Source organism: Fukomys damarensis, unplaced genomic scaffold, assembly GCF_012274545.1.
Source record: "Fukomys damarensis isolate Sample0158 unplaced genomic scaffold, DMR_v1.0_HiC HiC_scaffold_2, whole genome shotgun sequence".
NCBI lineage: Eukaryota > Metazoa > Chordata > Mammalia > Rodentia > Bathyergidae > Fukomys > Fukomys damarensis.
The window spans coordinates 60,915,341-60,938,941 of NW_022900914.1; the positions used below are offsets into that span (position 1 = coordinate 60,915,341).

General features: G+C 43.2%; 2 protein-coding genes and 1 pseudogene across 9 annotated transcripts in view; 2 read left to right on the forward strand and 1 right to left on the reverse strand.

Moving 5' to 3' along the window:
• Window positions 1-6,150, forward strand: part of Smyd1 (SET and MYND domain containing 1) — a 48,213-nt gene extending 42,063 nt beyond the window's left edge. For all 8 annotated transcript variants that reach the window (XM_010625638.3, XM_010625640.3, XM_010625641.3 and 5 more), the window contains 3 exons: window positions 226-389; window positions 1,371-1,539; window positions 3,707-6,150. In XM_010625638.3, the coding sequence (XP_010623940.1) occupies window positions 226-389; window positions 1,371-1,539; window positions 3,707-3,865 (492 nt within the window). In that variant the 3' untranslated portion in view covers window positions 3,866-6,150. The remainder of the gene's footprint in view (window positions 1-225; window positions 390-1,370; window positions 1,540-3,706) is intronic.
• Window positions 6,151-11,002: 4,852 nt separating this feature from the next.
• LOC104863274 (fatty acid-binding protein, liver) lies at window positions 11,003-20,945 on the reverse strand. The gene is made up of 4 exons (XM_010625636.1): window positions 20,785-20,945; window positions 15,701-15,873; window positions 13,564-13,656; window positions 11,003-11,097 (listed from the first exon to the last, which is right to left on the reverse strand). The coding sequence occupies exons 1-4, from the start codon at window positions 20,849-20,851 to the stop codon at window positions 11,047-11,049; spliced, it is 384 nt and encodes a 127-aa protein (XP_010623938.1). The 5' UTR covers window positions 20,852-20,945; the 3' UTR covers window positions 11,003-11,046.
• LOC117285853 lies at window positions 16,347-17,348 on the forward strand (annotated as a pseudogene).
• Window positions 20,946-23,601: the final 2,656 nt, after the last annotated feature.

Below are 23,601 nucleotides of genomic sequence, written 5' to 3' on the forward strand. Positions count from 1 at the left end.
ATTATTCATTTTGAAAACTCTGCTGGATCATTACCATTTCCATTCCTATATCTTAGCCAGATGGGATCCTTTTGCTACTCAAATCTCAAACCCTGCTTTCCCACCTCGTCAGCGGTTTCTCTAGTCCTGAAAGACCAAGTGCTCAGTGCCGTCAGGATGCTTCAGTGTGTGCATGACGCTGTGCTCAGGTGCAATGGCAAAGGGCAGCGCCTTGTCTCTTTCTAGGTCGTGAAGCTCTGCCGGGAGTGCCTGGAGAAGCAGGAGCCGGTGTTTGCCGACACCAACCTGTACACGCTGCGGACACTGAGCATGGTTTCCGAGGTCCTCTCCTACCTCCAGGCCTTTGAGGAGGCTGCACACTATGCCAGGAGGATGGTGGATGGCTACATGTAGGTGATGACCCCAGAACTCAGATGGTTTCTGAAAGCGTGTCTCTTCCAGGGGTGGAAAACACAAGACGCTACCCTTCCTTCTGTACCCACAGCGGAGATTAGTGATCAGACATAGTTCTTTTTACAATTGTGCCTTTTTATCAGGGTGCTGTGAGCAGTTATGACTAAGCAATTAGAATTAGCACTTCAGATGAAGTTTATACTTCATCACCTCTGGTCTTTTAGACCTTTATTTATCACTTGGGTGGCATTTTCTGCTTTTGACAATCTTAAGGCTAAATGCAGCTTGATTTAAGTGCTTGGAAAGTTTTATTCCTAACAAACAGCAAAAGCCTTCCTATGGCTTTCTTTCTATAGTTGTTTCCTTATTGAGAGAGAGGGAGGGGGAGGGGGAGGGAGAGAGAGAGATCAGTCATCCTTTTTATAAATTATAAATGCAATTTCCTTGCCTTCCCTCTGCCAATATCTTCTCTTGTATATGCATTGTATCCATGTTGGCAGGTGAATTTATATTTCTGGAAAAACGTGTAAGTTGACAGAAGAAGTTGCATTTCTTTAAAAGAATGTTACTTCTATTTTTAAAATGCAGGCGAATAGTACAGCATGATAGAGGGGTCCCTTACCTGAGCAGTGAACATACAGTGCTGTTCCAAGAAAGAATGTCAAGTCAGCTTTTTCCTCACTTTCCAAGGAGAGGACTGAGTGCTCTTCAGGATGTCAGCTTCCTATGATAAAGTTCAAAGTATAATCCTGGCCACTTTCCTTATGAGGACGTGGCTCGGTGGCCCAGGTCAGAGTCCGAACTGTGGGGGATGTTTGCCAATTCTCTGTGCCTCAGTCTCCCCTTTTTCCAGCAGGCAGATGCCACACAGCACTAGGAGGAAGAGCAGAGAGACTTAAGCAATGAGGGCACTTTAGAAGTCGTTAAATGATGTGCAGGTATAAGGACAGTTATGATGACCCCCTGTGCCCCTACAGGAAGCTCTTCCACCCCAACAATGCCCAACTGGGCATGGCCGTGATGCGGGCAGGCCTGACCAACTGGCACGCTGGGAACATTGAGGTGGGGCACGGGATGATCTGCAAAGCCTATGCCATTCTTCTGGTGACACACGGACCCTCCCACCCCATCACCAAGGACTTAGAGGTAAGTGGCATCATGGGGCTGTGCACTCCCTGCCTGCTCTGAGCTCTCTGAGGATGAGAGACATGGTTCAGCTGGGCTTTGCTTTAGGGATCCATAGATTGCCAGCTAGACCAGGAGGGGACTTAGACATTCCTTAGCCCATCCCTTCTTGTTTTACATTTGAGGAAACTGAGGCTTAAGTAAGGGGAATAATCTGTCCATAGAAACTTAGTGAGTTAAGGACAAAGCTGAGACTCAAATTCTGAGTCTGTTGTATCAGACACCCTGAGACAACCTGAAGAACAGTGTGCATGTGTGAATATGTGAGTGTGTCTGTGTGTGTAATCCTTCCTAATATCAAGTGCTCTTTTTTATTTTTAGAGCATACTTTATAGTTCCTGTAATCAAACCCACATAGATAAGACATTACATGTTTAATACAGTGCATTATTTATTACCCCTGTACAAATGGGAAAAAATTAAGTTTAACATTTCTGAGCAATATGGCTATTAATTTCTGTACAATGCCAACTCAACACGGTAAACTGAGGTATTTTTTTTCAAAGTTAAGAGTACAGTTAAAGTTTCCAAAACTTCAAATTATATATATTCATATTTATATGAAAGACCAATAACAGCTGAATGTTATGAATCAATAACAGCAACAGTTTTTCGAGATACTGCAGTCATCTGAACAAAATTATAGAGACATCCGGCACACTCCATTAAGAAAAAAAGAAAGAAAAGAAAAATACCCAGAAAACAGCAAAGTTCTGTTATTGTTGTGGTACCTGGCAACATTTTTGTTTGTTTGTTTTTTGAGACAGGGTCTCACTATGTAGTTGAGACTGATCTGGAACTCATTATGTAGCCCAGGCTGGTCTCAAACTCACAGTGAACCTCCTGCCTCAGCCTCCTGGGTGCTGGGATTACAGGCGTGTGCCACCACGCCCGGCTTGGCAACATTTTTTATTAGCTTCTTAATCATCATGTGGAAAGAAAACATTCCAGTGTAACATCATTAAAAACAGCTCTCATAAAGCACAGTTACTACTACATATCATAAAGCAGGTATGACATTTTATGTTACAGAGGTGTGATACGGTATTGTCTTAATAGCAAGTATCCTATATACAGTGCAGTTTGGGACCAAAGGCTCAAATCAGTCACTAGTACTCAATTTCCACTTGTGAAGGTCTCTAGTCTTGTGATTTTGCAATTGTTGAATGGATAGGCCTCAGACTCTGCATTGGCAGTAGGAGGGAAGAGAATAAGATTGTGGCGAGGTTTAGTAAACTAATGTGTACAAAGTTCTTAGAATGGTGGCCGGCAAGTTGTATGATCTTCACAGCTGCCGGTCCCCCTTGTGCTTTGAAGAAGGGCTGGTTTATTTGGAATGACAGGTCTGTTCTCATGTAGTATAACTCGGGAACGCAGACAAATGTTAGTGTTATGACACATACTGAAATGATTACATTGAAGACCACTCTGTTCTCAGGTGTGGATGTTCTTTTCCTTCCTATGTCCCAAGTTTCCTCATCTATAAAATGTAAACAACCAATATGCTAGACCTTCAAAAGTGACTTGAGGACCAAATGGGTCAGAAAGATGGAAGGAACTAACTTTACCTCTAGTGTAGTAGCTGTCAGAGGCTGTGTAGTTACCGGTCTTATTCACTGTGGTAGCCTCAGTCCAAACCACACCTGGCCCTTGACAAATATTCCTTGAATGAACATTTGGGAGAATGAGAGCTTTTCTGTGTCACACAGTACAATCTTCCCAGCACACCGGAAAGCACAAAGGACTCTCATCCACTTCATAAGTGAGGAGACTGAGGGCGGAGGTGGCTATATCACTTACCTGAGGTTGCACAACCCATACGTTCAGGAGCCAGTGTTTAAATCTGGGTCCCCACTTGAAAGTTTCTGAGTAAAAACTTCCTGTGTTGAGAAACATGGTTCCAGTTACTCTGTCAGGGGCCAGACTTCCTCCTCTTCCTAACAAACGACCCACTGCCAAGACAAGTCCACAATGGATGAGTATGTGGAGTGTGCGCGTGCACGCATGTGTGTGTGTCTGTGTCCTGAGGGACAAGTTGAATGTCAGTGACTGGGAGTCATTTGCTCCCACATCAGTCAGGATGTCGTGGGTGCTTCTTCTCACTGTTTATGGTCTCTGTGTCCCACAGGCCATGCGGGTACAGACAGAGATGGAGCTGCGCATGTTTCGCCAGAATGAGTTCATGTACCACAAGATGCGGGAGGCTGCCCTCAACAACCAGCCCATGCAGGTCATGGCCGAGCCCAGCAATGAGCCAGCTCCAGCTCTGTTCCATAAGAAGCAGTGAGGACCTGGGATGGGGAGCAACATGGCACAGGGAAGAGAGTCTGCATGGGGTGTGATTCTCCAGAGAACCTTGATAAGTAAAGCAGGGTAGTTCACTTTGTGCCCGAAGGGAATGCACTGCCCTTGATCCCTAATGCCAGTTTGGTTCAACTTATTTTAGTCCAGTTTAACTCTATCTCATCCTTTCAGAACTCCTGCTATAAATATTTTATTCATTTCTACATCGTAGCATCCAATAAAGGAACACAAATATAGTTGGAGGCAAAATGTAAACAAAGCACAGTGTGATTCCAAATGGTGAACTGTATGGAGAGAGGGGTAGTGCGGAGGAGGGTGTGTGTCTGGTGTGTCTGGTGCATGTGTTATGTGTGCTATGGGGTAGTCACAGAGCGGATGGCGTGCAAGCTGAGGGTGCTTCTAAGTCCTTGGTGTCTCACTGGCTTCTCATTTGTCTGTGCAGATGTTTCTGGGGCTGTTGGTCTCAACCACGGTCTAGAATTTTAGTATTTAGAAGACTAGGGTTGATGATACCCACTTTCCTCAGGCTGATGTGGAGTTCTGAGGAAGGGCTGTGCTTGGTCATTTAGGATCTACTCAGTGAGGTGAAAACCCTTCAGAATAGTGCAATGCAGAAAGAGGTAGTAGTCTTGCTAACCAACAAGAACTCTACTTAACATCTTGAAGTCACAAATCCCACCAAGCTTCATATTTTTTTTAAAAATCCCTGCTTAAAATGTTAGCTTCTCTACTCCACTCTTCATCCTCAGAATGATGCACTGTCTTCCTTTGGCCCCTATCCAAGTGGCTGAAGACTCTGCAAATGGGTCATTTCTTTGCAGAGTACATACTTGACATTTGGCTCTTTGTTGAGATCATTTTCCTCTCTAAAAGTTTGTAGGCATTCTGACAGTTCCCTCCTTGGGAATCTAACAGGTATATTGAAATGATCATCTTTGTCCCCTCATTTAACACCCTTGCCTTTGTCATCACTGTCTGTTCACACATTGGTCTTTCTCCCATATTCGTATAATTTTCCCGAAGCCATCATGGAAACTTTGTCTTTGATGAATCATGCTGTGTGCCTATGCTCCTCCTTCCCCTCTTCCCTCTCAGACCATGCAACAGGATTCCTTCTTCCCCCACAAAGCTAAACTCTGTACTTGTGCCTTGGACTCCTTGCTCTCCTATGTCTTTGAGAGATTGGTAATTATTATTCTTTATCCTTCCTGGATATTTGACCTTTGTCCACCACCACCGTGCTGTAATGCAGTAGACAAACGTGCAGAGGACTCTTGGACCATAATCTTTATGGCTGAGTATTCTTTTGGTATAGTTATTGTCGGCATGTCCTCACTTTCCATTTCTCTCAGAGTGGTGTCAATTCCTGCTCCTCCAATAAATGGCTCTTGCCAAGATCAACTGGGTACTTGCTAGTCTTTACATTATTTGGCCTCTCTCCATGAATAACACTCCCCGACCTTGATTTCTGTGAACCCATATCCTTGGGATGTCCTCTGATGTAGTTTCTCAAGCTCCTCCACCTGCCCTGATGGGTTAGCATTTCTTGGGGTGGTTCTGATCTTGATTCATTCTCTTTTCACTCTGCAGCACTCCCTGCATGAGGTGAGGCGGGCCCTTTCTGTAATGCCCAACTTGAGATTGATGACTCTTACATCTGCACTCCTTGACTTTGCAGTTGAACTTCAGCTCTGCACGCCCTCTTAGATGTTCTGTAAACACATCAAACTCCACATGTCCACAATGAGACTCTTTTTCTTTCCCCTCTTACTCAACATGTATTACCCCAGAACACCACTCAACAAACATTACCTTCTCCATCAGATTGTGAGTTCCTAAAGGCAGGGGATGTGTTTCTCTATTCATCTTTCTATCCTCAGCACTTAACACAGGTCCTGGGAAATGGTAGGTGCTCGGTAAATGTGTGTTGAATAAATGAATGAATGGCCAATTGAGAGAATTTGCTTTACTTGGAGCCAAACAAATGAAGCTGCCTTTAAGTTTTTATGTTAAAGCAATCAAGAAAGCCCATTAAACCCTCCGTGTTTCCAAGAAAACTCATATGACTTCTTTCTTTTTTGCAATTGTTTTAGAGCTGCACTGTCTCAGAACTTTCTGTGATGATGGACATGCATTATATCTGTGCTGTACAATAATGTCATCACTAACATAATGTGATTACTGAGCATTTGAATATGGCTGAGGAACTGAATTGTTATTTTTTTCTAATTTCAGTTAATTCATGTTTAAATATCCAAAATAGGCCAGGGATTTAGGTCAGTGGTGCTGCCACCTGCCTCGAAAATTTGATCCCTGGTACCAAAATAAATAAATAAATAAATATCCAAAATGGCCAGTGACTGTTCTATTAGATTGTGCAGTTTTAAAGAGATGCTTTCATGTAGTTTTTAAGAGCATGGACATGGAGAAAGTCATTGAAGTCTGCCTTTTTCCCAGCTCTCATATTAATTGTGTGACATTGGACTGATTACTTCACCCATGTGTCCCATGTGTCGGTCAGCTTTCCATTATTGAGACAAAATATCTGACGTGAGTCGACTTACAATAGGCACCATTTATGTTGGGTCATGGTTTCGGAGGTTTCAGTCCAGCAGGCTCCAAGGAAGAAAGCATGGCGGAAGGGTACGGAGGAGGAAAGTTGCTTAACTCGTGACATTCAGGAAGCAGAGTGAAGAGAAAGCCAAAAAGTAAGGAACTGGAGGCTAACTATATCCTTCAAAGGCTGCTCCTGCTGACCTACTCCTCTAACCAGGCTCCACTTCCTCATTAGTCTCCTCTGCATTGGATTGCTGTGAGGATTAATTTTCTTAAATGTAAATAAATCACTGAGGACAGTACCTATCCTGATCTGAGTTCTAATTTGACCATGTGCTGTAATTGCACTGCTTCCCACCATGTTTCCACCAGGGATCCCTTCTTCTAATTAGAAAGTGAAGATGAGGATTAGAAGCAGACGGGAGTGTGCTGAAGTCTGCTATGAGAGCTGACTGTGCACCTGTTTTCCCAGATCTGTTTTCCTTACACTTATGACTTCAAATTGGCCATGGTGGTAACTGGATAATAGGCTTAATCTTAGAGTATCTTAAATCAATCTAATTTAAAAGGGGTTTTGCCACATGGGAGTAATAGAATGGATAGTTAGAAAGAACCTTGGCGTCTTGATTTAAACTGGAGTGGTATCTGAATTGTGGAACTTCTAGCTCTCAGCCCACACAAAACATGGTACAAAACTTCTGCTCACCACCCTTCAGCCTAAAACAAGTGCCCACAACACCTCCAGTGTATCCACAAATACACTTGTGAAAGGCTATTATTTGGGCTAATGTCTCAGAGTTTATTTCTCTTTAAAATACACAGGAGAAAAAAAAATATATATATATAGACATTCCTTGTTTAATGACCAAGTTCTTTTCTTGCAACTAGATCGTTAAATGCATTGGTCTATAAATGAGGAATTGTATGTAGTATGTACGTGACAATATTCAGAACAAAGAAAGAGTCAAAGGAAACTCTTAACATGATGACTTTCCTTTTATTTGCATAACTCTTACTTGCAGTACTGTGATGTATAACAACACAAAACTATAGCACTAAATTGTACAGTGCCATTAACAAACATTAGAGTATTATATAAACAAGGTGTACTGTAAAGAAGAAGAGATTAAGGCTCTATAAACAAGATGAATAGAACTGTACAAAAAAGAGGTCAGAAGTCCAATGGGCCTGTCATTAAATCCATGCAGTGTCCCTTGCTTTGAAGTCCGAACAGTCATTAAAGACAGGTCGTCAAACAAGGAATGGCTGTATAGTTGAGAACTTCCCTGTGGCCAGAGTGATTTTTCTACAGTGTATTTTATATCAAGTTATTTGATTTTTTGAGACAGAGGCTCACTATGTAGTTTAGGCTGGCCTTAAACTCACTATATACCCCAGGCTGTCCTGGAACTCACAGCGATCCTCTTGCCTTGGCCTCCCAAGTGCTGGAATTACAGACATGTGCCACCATAGCAGGATATTGGCCCGATAGTAGGTTACTCTTAGAGCTGGCCCAATAGTAGGTTACTCTTAGAGCTGAGAGCCCCTTATAGGTTTCCTACTCTCTCCTGGATTAACTCCAAGCTCGTTACCAGCATAAAAAGAAATTCACAGCAGAGACTCAGTCTCTTCCTTCCCTCTTCTCTTTCCAAGCCCTACTTTCACCATACTCATTTAAGACAATATATCCCGGGATGCTTTCAGGCCTCCTTCATTGCTTTTCTAGAAGGAATTCTGGAAAACTATGGACTGCTCAACATGTATAAAAAAAAAAAAAAGTGCTCTGAAAGTCAAGTGTGAACCAAATTAGATTCTCTGCTCCACCCCAGCTCTCTATTACTTCTTATTTTTTTTTAAAAAAGACAATGACTGCTTCTTTGTGAATATAGGCATCAGAAGCCTCCATTACTAATCAGTATCCTCTGACAGTGAAGATTGTTCACTGTTGGTGGAGATGCCCAGAGGACAGGTGGAGAGGAGGGGGTACAGATCAAGGTAAAAATAGCTGTTCCCAAACACAGCTGTTCAGTTTATGTAAAGGAGGCTTCCTGCCCAAGGAATATTGTCTCTCATATTGTTTCTTTTTTAAAAAAATGCGTTTATAATGTCCCTCCCCCGCTTTGACGCTGGGGATCCAACCAAGGGCCTTGGTTGGATTTACCACTGAGACACACCCTCAGCTTTTATAGTGTCTTTTTCACGTAAAACTTAAAATTTTTCATGTAGTCTAACTTATTAATCTTTTTCTTCGTGGACTTTGCACCCCACACAGCTACTGTCATATCTAACATTTCACATTTAATTATCACTTTAGGTCATCTGGAATTGAATTTGTGAACGTTATGTCGTAGTGTCCTATCCATTTTCGCCCTGTAGCTCCTGGGTCTGAGTCCTTACTGAAGTGCCAAAACATTCAGTCTATATTAATTCTCCAAATAATTTTTTCTCCAGGATTCCAGGATAAAAAGAGCAAATATAAGGAGAAAACTATACGAAAGGTAGGAGGAACTTTACTTCCATAGGTGAATTTCAAGAGAGAAGGAAAGAATACTTTGAGCTTAGCAAACTGATATTTCTTAAAGGAGGTTGTATTTAAACTGTGAGGAGGCCCAGAGGTTGTGTAGTTTGATTAGAAAGTGCGTCGCTGGCTAACTAAGGCTGGACCGCTATGATTGCAGAAGTTGCATCCCGGGCTTAGTGAACCAGGCCTTGCCTCCCTCTGTGCTGTAGGATATCAGTTAAGAACGGTGGCTGCATGTTTAAGTGGTTGGGAAAAATGGGTAATGTCTTATTACATAAAGAAACCCTACAAAATAAAAATTTCAAGCGTGTCATTGTCGTGTTCTTTGTCACTGAGACAGAATACCTGATACCTGCAACTAAAAAAGAGAAGTTTATTTTGGTTCACAGTTTGCAGAGCTGTCAGTCTATAGCCAGCTGCTTCAAAGGCAAGTTGGTAAGGCAGAGGGAGAGGGCAGAGGAAAGGCTGTTCTTGGCATGATGACTAGGAAAAGAGATATAACCTTCCTGTCATACCACGGTGACGCACTACTTTCACCATGCTCCATTGCCTACTAGCAAGTCAGCTATAATACGCCCATAATCCAGCCACATTCCAAGGTCACACCCGAGGCTTTACAGAGGCACCTAGATATAACTCATAACAATACCCACACATAAAAGCTTCGGAGCACAATGTCCAGAAAGCTGGGAAGAGTTCCTCTCTGGAACCTTACAGAAAGGTTCCCCGGCCCTGATGTGGACGTGTGGATGAGAGGATGAGCAGTCTGACTCTCAAAGGTAGACAACACACTAGGGAGCCTCAGGAAAGGTGTGTGAGAGAAAGAGGACTCTGCTGGGAGGGGAGCAGCTTTGCAGGAAACACAGAAGGGAGCAGGGAGGTGGATGTGAAGCAACCCAGGCCTCAAGGAATGAGCTTTCAAATCCCACTCCAACAGGAGGGATCTGGCCCTTTATCAAGGATGGCTGTGGGCCAGTACAGTTCTGGGCTCTGAAACACCTTATGTGAGTGGAATGGCAGAGCCTGGCAGGACTCTGCACAAAGGCTCGGGATACAGCATCAGATTTCAGGGCTGCCTGTCCCACAGACTGATGGTCCAAACAACAGAAATGTTTATTACAGTTCTGGAGGTTGGAAGCCTGGGTCAAGGTGTGAGCAGGATTGATCTTTCTTTGAAAGAGCTAGAGAAGACTCTGTCCCAGCCTCTCTCCTCATTCTGAGTAATTGCTTGGTCTGTGGCAGCCTAATTCCAGGCTTCACGTGGGCACTCACCATGTGGGTGTCTCTGTGTCCGAATTTCCCCTTTCTGTAAGGATACCAGCCATATTGAATTAGGGCCCCTCCCTGCTCCAGTGTGACCTGCTTTTAACTCAACCAATTACACCTGCAGTGTGACCCTATTCTCTGAATAAGATCACACTCTGAGCTACTAGGGATCAGGGCTTCATGTTTGCATTGTTGAAGGGTACAATTGAATGCCTGACAGGGTGACAGAACATGGTGTTCAGGGACTTCCTCCCCTGCTTCTGCATCTGCCCCTGCCCTTAGGGTGGAGGAAGCTTCCATCCAAGCTGCTTCTGTCCAAATCTGGCTGCCCTCACTGGGCCTCTCACGCAGCCCTCCTGTAGCAGAGGAGTTGTTCCTTTGTTGGATCAGTGCCTGCTCCTTCACCCCTGTCCACCGCTGAGTGTCCACTGTGGTTGTGATCATGGGCACAGCCCTCCCTTGTCTGCCAGAATTTCTGGCTCCTGTCCCTGTGGGAACCACAGCCGAGCCCAGCTCACAGCACACCGCCTTGGTCCAGCTCCTGATCCCTGTAGCTGCCCGGGAGAGGCAGGCCAGGGACCCTACAGACCCAGCCACATGCGGCCTTCCTACCATGGGCAGCAGCACGGGTTCTGTATTCAGGGAAAGACCTGGTGGAGGAGAATGTGTGACTTACCAAACTATAAAACTACAGATGATCAGAGACCACCGAGAACACACTGAGTATCAATGAGAAGCCAAAACAAAAACAGACATTTTAAAAGCACTGTTTACCTTATTACATTTATTTTGCAGAGTAAAAATATGAAATGCAGACTTGTCTAAATTCTCTTGCTGATTCTCTTGAAGACAATGTCTCCCACTGTCATGGTCTAAAAGCCAGAAAAGAAACCATTAAGTGCTCACTGATGTGAAATCGTTAAAAACAAATAATTAAGGCCCCCCCAAATAGCTGCAAATATGGTAACACATGAAACAACAGAACGAATCATCTGTTTCCTATAGGAGCAGAGAAGGGCTAGAAATCTCTTCTGAAATCCTATGCCAAGTCTCTGCCACTTCGCTGTCTTCTGTGCAGAGTTGTGCTGCCATTTGCTGACTTCTTTTCTACACGAATGGGTGTGACAGGGGCATCACCCAACTTGCCCCGTCCAGTCCAATTTCTCTAAGCCTTACTGAGCACCTGCTATGTGTAATACCATGTTGAGCGCCAAGAACACCTGTGCACGGAACACCAGGCAACTGGCCTGGGACATCATGGGCACTGCCTGGTTTTCCTCCTAGCGCTGTGAACGAAGAGGGTGAAAACACTGGGCACATCGGCTTTGGGGTCCTTGAGGGATGCTCCCTCCTCATTCTGGTTCTCTGGTGAACAAGACAGCTGGAGTGACACAGCCCGTCATCACAGTGACAAAGGAGCCCTTAGCTTCGGCAGCAATGGAGCGGCTGCTCAGAGTAGACCGGGGCCTGGTTCTATCACTTGTCATCTGGATGACCTTGGATAGGTCGACCTGACCTTGGAAATCTTTGACCCAACTCCCTCACAGGAGACGGGAGGATTAGGCAAGTTGGAGCTATCAGAGGATGTTGGCCAGGTCCCATCCCAAACACCTCATCTCCTGCTCCCCTGTCCTGCTGGGAAGGTGCTGGTGTGGGCACAGAGACTGCATTTCACAGTTGATGCTCATAGTGACACTGCCTGAGGGATGTTCCCACGTGAACCTCATGGCCACAGCCTCCTTGGACTGCCTACTGCCTTCTGTGACTCCCTAAAGCAAACTTTGAGATCACAGGAAAGCAAGTGGGGGACAAGTGCAGGAGAAATTCTGCAGATCCCCTCCCAAACTGGCCAACAGCCAAGCACTGACAGCTGCAGACCCTGAATGTAACACACATAGGGCCGTGCATTCGCCACAAATATGATCATTTTTTCCCAAATGGGAAAAGGCATGTATTAGGCCCCTGGGGCTTGTAGGGAAGTTAGAGGCCCCTGTATCTTTGATTAGTGCTGAGGCAGAAGGAAAGGCTGTGGCTGTTAAGTACTTTGATGGCACAGAAGCAATGAAAGAGCCTGACATTTTGGCCAGAGTCCTTGTATGGGGCTGCAGTGTCCGTGGGAAGAGGTGATGTGTGAGCCATGAGGCCTGCAGGAAGGGACATCTGCAGATGAATGGATTCTTCCCTCTGCTTTGAGCTTTGTCCTGGTGGAGATTGGAAACATGAGCTGCACTGGTCACTGTGTGTGCCTGTGCCTTTCCTGCCGAAGCCCTCTCTTACTCCATGTCATCAGGGAAGAGGGGCAAGGGGGTGGGACTGAGCAGTCAAGAGGAAGGAAGGAGGGTGGGAGGGGCTGGCAGGGGAAGAACAGCCTGAGGGAGGTGAGCTTCTAGCTCTTGCTGAGCTAGAAAATGGTGCCCTTTCCGTAAGATCCTACTCTTCTGTGCATCACAAGGTCCTCCTGACACATTGCACTTGTCTGGTTAGAACAGGACTTCAAAAACATGGTGTAAAAAGTGATTGAAAAGTACAGTGAAGGTCTAATTTAAACAAAGACTTATTTTTCTTGCCAGTTTCTGAAGCACTTCAGGATGTCTTCTTTCCCAAGTGACTTTAGTTACACTGTCATGACTGCCTGCGTGCCCTCGAATTGCTCCAAAATGCTTACTTTCATGGTCATTCTGAGTTGAGAAAGAGCCTGAATTCACAGGGTACCAGATCCAGGCACAAGCTGGATGAGGACACACCACAGTGTTTCTCCTCATCTGCGTTTTTATTGGACGATACTTGGCAATGGCGTTCATTGTATTCTGATAACATCTCCTAAAGATTCTCACAACCGAAGCTTCCAGGACTGTTTAAGAATGTGGCAAGAACTTGGGGTAACTCTGTTTGAAGGGAGGTGGAGTAATTTGAGGGGGATTATGGCAAAGTGCCTTTTACTGTAATACACTTTAAAACTGTAATCTTCACTATATTTTTAGACCCCACCTTCTAAGGACAGAAGCCTATAAGATCTGTGATGTGAGTACCTACAGCTGGAAACAGCTGGGGATGGCAGCCCCGAGAGACTGACTCAGCTCAAACCCTAGCTCTGCCATTTCATGTCTCTTTGTTGGCCTCAGTTTCTCCTTCAGAAAACTGCTGTTGGGAAGCTTAGAGATGCTGTATAAACTTCCTGGCACAGAAGGAATTCAATAAAGTGGTAGGAGATACAGATAGGCAGCAAATTCAGGGCTGAGAAGAGGAAAGTGAGGCATGGGGTGAGGGGTGCAGCTGCTCCTCACCCTTCACCTCCGCCTCTCTCCAGCACCAGTCACAAGCGCAGAGTGGCCACTTACAGTGTTCAGTGTGTCCCCATTGAGTTCGGCCACAAACTTGATGTTTTTGAAAGCTGTCACGAGCTTGTTTTCACCTTCCAAGTTAACCACCGCCTGTGGGGCACAAACAGAGGCCTGTGAGGACGGGTCTGTGCAGAGCAAGACCCCCCCTCCCTGTGCAGGTGTCAGCTTACAACAACCGACATACTCTGGTCCCTGTGCTCCCAACCCTCAGTTCTGACAGTAGAGAGGGGCACAGAAGACAGAAAGAAAACCTCAGGACATCGTCTGTCAGAACTTCAGTCCATGCTGTGTGATCTAGAAAAGCACACAGGACACTGAGTGGTCCCCAGGACAAATGCTGAAACAGAAGCAATAAAGTCTCAGTTCTCCAAGCTAATGGAGGCGGCAGTGTCAGAATTCAGAACCCTGCACACACTTTGCTCTGGTCCGCCTGGGTCCTGCCGGAACATTCATGGTTCCTGTGTGGTCTCCTCTCCCAGCCTTGGACATCCAGAGGAGCAAACACAGAAACCCAACCAGGAGAGGAGGACACTGCCAAGGTAAAACATCTCCCTCCACGTGGACACCTGGAAAAGGCCCATGGTAGAACCCACAGCGGCCGCCCCTTCCCCTGGGCACAGCCAAGAAAGTCCTGGCATTTGCCTCAGTCTCTGATGTTGTCCCCGGAGAGGCAGAAATAAAGAGCGATGGGAAGCAGTGAGGAGAGAGCTTGCTGAGCCCAATGCAGAGTCATCTGGGGAGCGGGAAGATGGCTGCTGGGTGGTGCTGGCTACGCTGGGGTGTGCAGTGTGTCACGGGGAGGAGCGGTGGTCAGATTTTGTGGGGGTGACAGCCCAACAATTTTCAGGGTGATAGGCTGACCAGTCACCATTGGATGCCCTGTCTCCCAATGAGAGAACAGCACGGGATGAAAGAATAACATACAAAAAACAAGGAATGAGAATAACGAAAGATAGTTTATTACTTGGAGAGCTGAGAATTGATCTTTAGCTCTCTCCTGGCTAAAGGCTTCCTAGGGATCTTAGCTCTGTCCTTGGTAAGACATTGGACTCTGGATTGGTCAGTATTTATGGTTATAGAACATAGCAAGGAAGTGTGAAGGCAGATGCAGGGAATAGAAGAACTAATGCACTTAACAAAGCAGGCTTGGAAAAAGGGAGTAGCTGTATACTTGTGAAGGAAAGGTCACTGCTAGCAAAGCACCCATGCTAGCTTGCAGGTCATAGGTAATGAGTCACCTGTGTTATCTTAGCTAATGTTTGATCTTGGAGAATGGTTGCACAAAGTCATAATTGCTCAACTGCAGTGCTTCCTTGCTATTAGAGATGTCACAACCTCATTGATCATTAAGACCTCAATTGTGATCTTGGCATAGGGAAATCCATCTCCTTACATAAGTCAAAGATCAATTAGCAATTCACACTTAGACCTTGGAATGACTCATAATCCTAATCAATAGCTGAATTTATAAGCCAAAACAATAATATCTAAAGCCTGCTCTGTGTGGTTTCAAGCTGGTCTCCTGCAATGCCCTAGGTGTCATCGTGCCCTGGAGCCCTAGATCTGTGGGGATGGAGCTGCCTTGCCCACTGCCCTCATTCAGGCAGACTGACTTCTCCTCTGCACAGATGAGGTAGCCAAGGCCATCAGCTTAATGACCCCTCAAACGTTTGTTCTGAATGTGTGCCTGGGCCTTGAGATTCTGGTGCTGCCAGCACCTCTTCCAAGATGTTTGTTCCTGTTACCATCTCCTCTGGGCTCAGCTAATCCCCGAGTTAAGGGGTTTCATTCATCCTACTACTCCATTGCTAGGCCCTGTTCAGGGAACTTTGGGAGCCAAGATCTGGGCCTGAGTGAACCTGAGACTTAGAATCCTGCTGTTCATCTGGTTTCCTCCCTTATTCCATATAGTAGAACTCATATTTTGGGGCCACAGCACCCTTTGGCAGGACCTGGGAAAATAAGAACAGATTCTGTACAAGTTCTTGACTTCTCCTACCCAAGAGGCAGCTTAGAGATAGAGTCTCTAGGATGGGAATTGTGAGACCCAGGATCCTATGATCCAGGAAATCCCTGGAGCCAGGCCCCAGGAAAGATTCTAGAAGCAGAGCATATTAGAAGGGGAGACTCCTACCTTGACTTTCTCTCCCATCATGGTCTCTATCTCACATTCCTCCCCCAAAGTGAACTCATTCTTGATCACTTTTGTCCCGGTGGTGTTGCAGAGCTTGAAGTGCTTCCCATTCTGCACCACTTCTGACACTCCCTTGATGTCTTTCCCCTTCTGGATGAGGTCCTCAGGCATCCCTGGTGGAAACCATCCAAGAGTTAGAGACAGGAGAGGTAGGGGCTGCAAGTCCAAGACACAAAAGAAACTGACATGGAGGAGCAGCCACAGACACTGGGGACCTGTGAGCAACAAGAGCTGCTAGCCTCGGATAAGGAAGGCAGGTAGGCTGGCCTGGCTGCTGCAGTCTTGAGCCTTTCTTGCCCAGTGGGTTCCCTGCTTCTTGATCCCTCTCCTCTCTCCCTAGATCCTCTTTAGTGACTTTGCTATAAGAGTTAAAGTATGTTGGCTGCAGTTTTGACAGGTAGGAGGGCAGTGTAGTCTCGGAGGTGCTGTGGAGAACTGCACCCAGGACAGTTCTCCCTCCCTAGGCCTCTCCCCTCCTACTCTTGAGTGTCCCTAACTCCTAGGCTTTGTGTATCTGATATATGTGGGGCAAGGTGAGAGCAGGCCTGGGGAGGGTGGCCACACTGTGGGACCAGTCTGTACCAAGATGATAGAAATATGGATAATGACTGACTCTGAGAAACTTCTACACCAGCTGAATATCATGCTGGAACAGGAGGCTAGATGTCAGCCAAAGGTCTGGGGATTGAGACTAATTGAATCTGCACATGATAATGGCCTTAGAGTGACTGCAAAACTATGGAACTTGGAAATGAAAGATCTTCTTAGTCTAACTCAGTTCTTTGGCTTTTATGTGGAGACATTTTCTCTACCTGTAAATTTGCTGGCAGGCAGATTCCTGTCTAAAATGAAGGTACAGTCCAAGCACCTTGGGTGTGTTGGATAGAGCTGGTTTTATTTGGCTGTAAAATCAATAGAAGAGGAAAGAAATGTCCCATTGGCAACTGACTTGATCCAAATAAGTCAGTATAGGTTCACAGTTTCCGACTTGATGAGAATGGAGAAGATTGTATTGGAGAAGGTGTGTTGGAAAGTCAAAGCTACTACCACTGCCTTTCAATTTCTACAACTCCATTATTTACTTATTCAAGAGAGCTCACCATTTGAAAGGAAAAATAGCTAAAATTTCAAAAGACTAGAAGCTCAGCTTAAGGCATGTCACTGCAGGATCCTATTTTCTTTCTTTTCTTTTTTTTTGGGGGGTACCAGGAATCAAACTCGGGTCCTTGCACTTGCAAGGAGGCGGCGGAATCATCAAGCTAAATCCCCAGCCCAGGATCCTATTTTCTAAAGCAAAGCCTTCTATGTTGGCCTTATCTAACACTGCACTGGAGACCCGAGCACAGAAGTGTGCAGAATTAGTAGGAGTAGAATGTCTTCAGAAACATTCCGAGATAAATGGCAGAGACCTGATCTTTTGGTGAGAACTTGTATCAAGTGTTTAACTGAATATTCAGCAAGCAAGTGTTCCATGCCGATGTCCTCAAGTTGAAGCGGATTGTTTCTGGGCTGCACGGCAACTGAAGCACAGTTACTATAGAATAACTCACCTTCCAATGACTCCCGAAACAGTTCCTTAATTGGTAAGTTTGGTTGTTATTCTTTGTATAGAGAAAATTGTATAATTTTCTTCTAAAATTGAAGTATTGAAATATTATCTTCAAAATAAAACAACTGGCTCGCAAGTACAAGGTCCTGAGTTTGATCCCCAGCACAAAAAACAAATAAACAAAAAACAAAAACAAAAACAAAAGAAACTGGACTTGGAATAGCAGAAAGCTATCGTCAATCTAGTCAGCTTTGAAGACATTTATTATTTATAAGGTACAACACCCTAAGGAAACAAGTTTCTAATCTCTGATTCATTAAATCAGCAACTCACAAAACATCCTCTTTAACAACCTGAATTTTTAAAGTAGCCCTGAAGTAGTGTTTTTTTAATTGCACCGTTTGCTATATGTAACCCCACACTCTAGCTCATGTAGAGTTACAACAGGACCAAAAGTTTGATCCATATGTAAACTAATTTGAGACTGTTAGCTAATAAGCAGAATAATTATGACCTTGAATATTATATCTAAAGCAAAAGTAATACAGAGCAGGTGAGCTCTTTGGGGTTTCTCAAAATTGCCATATATCTCCACATGCTGCTACTGTAGTTAGAATACTAGAAAGTAATTATATTCATAAAAATGTAAATTCGGTAACTGCATATATTCTATATGTCCTTGCCATCTAAATTTATTAACTTACTGTAGTGATTTATCTTTTCCTACTCAAAGCTAAATGTTAACATCTACATATGATTATGAAACTTAGGTATGAAAAATTTACTTTTAACAGCTAGTAATATTTAGATGGACTTTTGATAAGTTGGAATTTTTTGTTCTTTACATAATAGAATTACTGCAGCAAGACAATTTCTCCACAACCCTGAACTATGGATTTCATAATGTTATAATCGATTTAAGTATAAAACCTCAAAACATCACAGCTAGATTAGTATGACATTCTCCATCTTGGGAAAACTGCCTAATAAACATAATGCTATAGTGGGATCATGTAGATTTGAATTCATCTGTAAAGCTAAAGACATAAATATAAAACACTTAACAGAATCCTGAAAAGGTGAACTGTGAATCTTCATTTCTTTCCATTTTTGTTTGTTTGTTTGTTTTGTTTTTTTGTACTGGGAATTGAACTCAGGGCCTCCTGCTTGCCACGAATCTTCATTTCTAACATTAATTTAAATTTTTATATTGGATCAGTATATCATAGTTAGGTGATATTGAAAATGGTAACCTACTTGAATGTTAAATTTTAAATTATAAGGTTTACATCAAAGCCAATATTTCACGCGCGCACTTTTTAAAGGCATACTAAAGGTTATTTCTAGATAATGTAATAGTTTTTGGCACCCATAATGCAAGTAATTGATAATTCAGAGATGAGAATGTTATTGCTATATGAGCATTACACTTAAATTTAAAGACATTTGGTATTAAGCCAAAATACAGACCTAGTAGTTTGGCATATTCATTGAGCTATCTTTAGTATTTCTTCTAAAACACAAGTGATATTTGTATTGATGATAAACATTTCTATACAGAATCTACTTCCTCAGTCCAGATTCATTAAAAATATGTTCTATTATATTACATAGTAAGTCAAAATCAAATGTCATTCTGAAAACTTGCTGTGCCCTAAGTTCTGGCTAGATAAAACACTCCAGGTTTTATTACGGACGGTTTCTATAAAACTTCCATTGCTTCTACTATTTTTTTTAAGGAATAGAATATACTTTCACAAATTTCCGTACTGTCTTAACAAAATCAAGGAGGCACCACCATAAGGATGAGATTGCTGAGGTGGTGTTTGGAATTCTCCATGTAAGCCAATGAACGTAAAGAAATGTACACATATTGTTAGTGCTGTAAACAGTTAGTGCAGCCTGAGGCCCAAGTCTTATTAAGAATGGATGCAACCAATTTTAACATCAAAGTTATGGATAAATAAGAATTGAAAAATAAACCAAAAAACCACAGTATATTCTACTCTTATTTTTTGTAAACCATGTTTTGTGGATAACTTCAGTTTTATCCAAAGGCTAATATATTTCAATATTTTGAAAACATCAGTATTAATCTTGAGTTGGCAGAGGTAACCCAATCAACTACTGTTATGTTTGATACCTAAGAAATAAACCTTTCAATAAAATTATCGAAATGCAAATTAAAAGAAAGAGTTAAAACATAACACCCTCCACACTGGGGGACCAGAGTTTCTCCTTCAGTTCCAGTCACTACTGAAATGACAGGAGAAGCTACTAATAATAAGGCCAAAACACCACACCAAAGTGAGACTATGCCAGGGAAGCCTGGACTTTTATAGAAGCTCATGGGATGTCCTGAGAGCAGAAGTGGCAGGTTCTGTTGCACAGGTAAGGACTCGAGACAGAAGTGGTTGAGTTGCCTACAGAAGAAGACCTGAGCCAGGTTTGGCAGTACCAGCCTGCAATTCCAGCACTTGGGAGGATGAAGCAGGAGAATCACTATGAGTTGGAGGCCAGCCTGGGCTACATACATCATGAGGCCATGTTAAAAAAAATTATCCCCTCCAAAAAAGCCCCCAACAAACAAAAATCAGAAGAAGAAGACCTGTGCTCTCAAACACCCCCGAAGGTCCTCCTTCCCCGCCCTTGCTGTTTCTGTGCTCTTCTCCCTCTCCACACCCTCCTTGCACACTGCACCCTCTGCTCACAGGGCTCCCTCTGCCTGGGACACCCTACTCTCCCCAGCTCCCCAGTAGACACTGCTCCTTCCCCCCCACCACCACCACTGTTCCCCCGCCTCCACACCCTGCAGTGTTGGAGATGGGGGTTCAAGCAGGGTCCCTGGGAAGCAGAGCCTGCTTCTAATCCCAACCCAGACACTTCCTGCCATGTGACCCAAGTCTTGCCAGTTTACCTTTCTCAGACTCAACTGTAAAATGGGAACATAATGGTTCCCAACTCAGAGTTTTTGGTGAGGATTAAATGGGACATTGTATAGCAAATGCCCAGCCTAATGCTGGGTACAGAGCCACATCAAAGGGGATGCTTTGGTACATTAACTTCTTTTCTTCTCTGTCTAAAGTGTGACCTTGGAAATGTGGCTCTTCCTTGTGTATCTCAGTGCTATGTGTTCAGCTCAGTGCTTGATGTGTGGTTGGTATTTGTTAGAAGAATGAATGAAGGAATGCATGCATATGAATGAGTGAACAGGGTCTCACAGTGAAGTACCAGTGTACATGGGCTTTGATCCAGATCCCACCCTAGTTCAGTGCTCTTTCCACTTGCCTTTTGGTGGCCTTGTTCGGTGTGTATGGTCCACGTGGCAAGAGATCACCAAAGTCAGTAAAAGGCCTTCTTTGGTGTAACTTGAATCCCTCCTCCCATCCCAACATCTGACACTGAATTGCCACTGCCCGTGGGGCCAGATCCTCGCTGCTCTAACGGTGGGCTTGGTGGCCTGTCCAGTACTCACCCATTGCCTTCATGAAGGGCTCGAAGTTCTCCTGGCTCTGCAGTTGGTACTTGCCGGAGAAATCCATGGTGGTGATGGGGCTCCCTCTGCACAGCTGACCCAGGTATGAGGGATGGGCTGGCTCCTGGTGACAGCTTTATAGAGGCTTCTTCCTCTCTGTATATGGGGCCATAGGTCAGTGGCTGTGGATTTCTTCACATCCAAGTTCAAAGATTAACTCCCGAGATAAATTTTCAATGATAAACAATAGGGTGGGCCCAGCAGAGATTTGCTACAATTTGGTGAACATTAATGAACAGCTATCAGGTGCAGAGTCCCAGGGTCCTGTAGCATTTAAGGTGACATCCCATGTCTCACAAACTCAGTGTGTGTGTGAAATGTGTATGTATGTACATTATACACCTACAACATCTGACCAAATATAACGTTTACACTTTTAAATTTATTAAGTAAAAGTCAAATTGTCATTAATCCTCCTCAAAATACACCCTTCTTTTGTGAATGTCTTCATGAGTTGGAAAAGCAGGCTGTTAAAAATTACATTACATTACAATGTCACAAACATTACAATGTCAGCCAGGTGTGGTGGTGCACATCTGTAATCTCAGCCCTTGGGAGGCTGAGGCAGGAGAATTGCTGCAAGTTCGAGGTCAGCCTGTATTACATAATGAGTTCAAGACCAGCCTGAACTACATGGCAAGACCTATTCTCAAAAAGAAACATAAAACAAAAAACATTACAGTGTGTCCTAATCCAGTGGATATGGAAATGTGCAACTTTTGGCTCTTTCTACAAGTTGAATTGACCATGAAAGATAAATGGTAAGAATCACTCAAAGACATCAAGGTAGCCATGACAGTGTCCTGCAACTAAGGACACTTAGGAAAGAGGACTCTAGGGCTGCGTCCAAACGTACAAGGACAAGCATGTTGGAAGAAAGGGGAAGTATTTTAAGGAAGATTAATGGCAATGTATCTTTTTAAAAATTTTTATTGAGTTTATTGGTACAATCTAGGTATACAATACAATTACATTCATCATTGGGATCCTGTACCTTTACATGATAGGTCTTGATTCTATTTTTTTTCCTCTTGTCCCTGCCCTCCCTTCACCCCCTCCCCTCCTCCCTTCCCCATTTACAAACACTTTATTTCCTTTTTTTCATTTTCTCATATTTTTCCTCTCCCTTATTACCTTTCCCCTACCCTTCCCACTTTCCCTACACCGTTAGTCCCTTTCTTCCTATTTCACATTATTAATTATCCCATTAGGATCTTGTGTACTATTATAGTTTTTCACACCAGAGAAATTATTCGGTATTTCAGTTAAATAAATCTCTATATGAACATTAAAAATAGGGAATCCTAAAATAAAACTAAAAAGGAAAGTAAAAGAGAAAAGGCAATGATGTAAAATTAAAATAATCCTTAATTCTGAAGATGAAAATGGTCCTTGAACATATTTAAGTTGCTTCTTGCTCTTGTAGTCCTATATTATTATTTTCCATTATTTAGAGAATACTTTATTAGTTTCTGTAATCAAACCCACATAGATATGACCTTACATATTTAATACAGTGCATTACCCCTGTAGAAATGGAAAAAAAATTAACATTTCTAGACCAATATGGCTGTTAATTTCTGTACAATGCCAACTCAACACAATAAATTGCGATAACTTTTTCCAAAGTCGACAGCAGTTAAAGTTTCCAAAAATTCAAATTATTTATATATATATATGTATATGTATATTTATATAAAAAGACCAATAATAGCAGTATGTTATGCATCAATAGCAGCAACAGCTTTTCCAGGTTCTGCAGTCATCTGAACAAAATTATAGACATTCAGCACACTCCATTAAAAAAACAAAAACAAAAACAAAAACAAACAAATAAAAAACAAAGAGAAGTATAATACCCAGAAAACAGCAAAGTTCTGTTGCTGTTGCAGTACCTGGCACCATTTTTTTTTATTAGCATCTTAATCATCATCTGGAGAGAGAACATTCTAGAGTAACATCATTAAAAATAGCTCTGATAAAGCACGGTCCCTACTATGTATCATAAAGTAGGTACAAGATATTTTACATTCACAGAGGTATGATACAGTACTGTCCTACATCTATAATACTAGAATCAGTTTTGGCTTGAAATTTACTTTGCCTGCAAATAAGATTGCTAACCCTGCCTTTTTTCTGGGCTCCTGTCACATGGAGAATTGTTTTCCATCCTTTCACTTTCAGTCTATGGGCTTTTTTTTTGCAATAGGTGTGCTTCTTGTATACAACATATTGTTGGATTTTGTTTCTTATTCCATTCCGCTAGTCTATTTCTCTTGATTGGTGAGTTGAGGCTATTGACATGGCAATGTATCTTTTACTGTAATAAATTTTTAAAATGTAAACATTCACTGTATTTTTCAATCACACTTTGTATGTACATATGGACATGTACATGTATGTATAGCTATATGTATGCATACATATGTAGTGTATATTCATGTACGTATAAATATATGCAGTGTATGTGAACATGTGGATATACATTTATAGTTACGTGCATGTGTGTATGTGTGTGTAACACACATAGAGAAATGTCTTTGAGCTCAAAATTTTACCTGATTTGCATAACCTTAGGATTATTTCCTATCCTTATTATCATTGCCCCTAGTGCGGTTTGCCATTCAGGGAATTCTTTGATGAAGGTGAGTCCACAGCTCCATGCAGTCCCTCTTCTAAGTTGCGAAGTCCATACACACCACAGAGCAGGTGCAGAGCACATAATCCAGGTGTGTGGAAATCTAGATTTTTTTTATA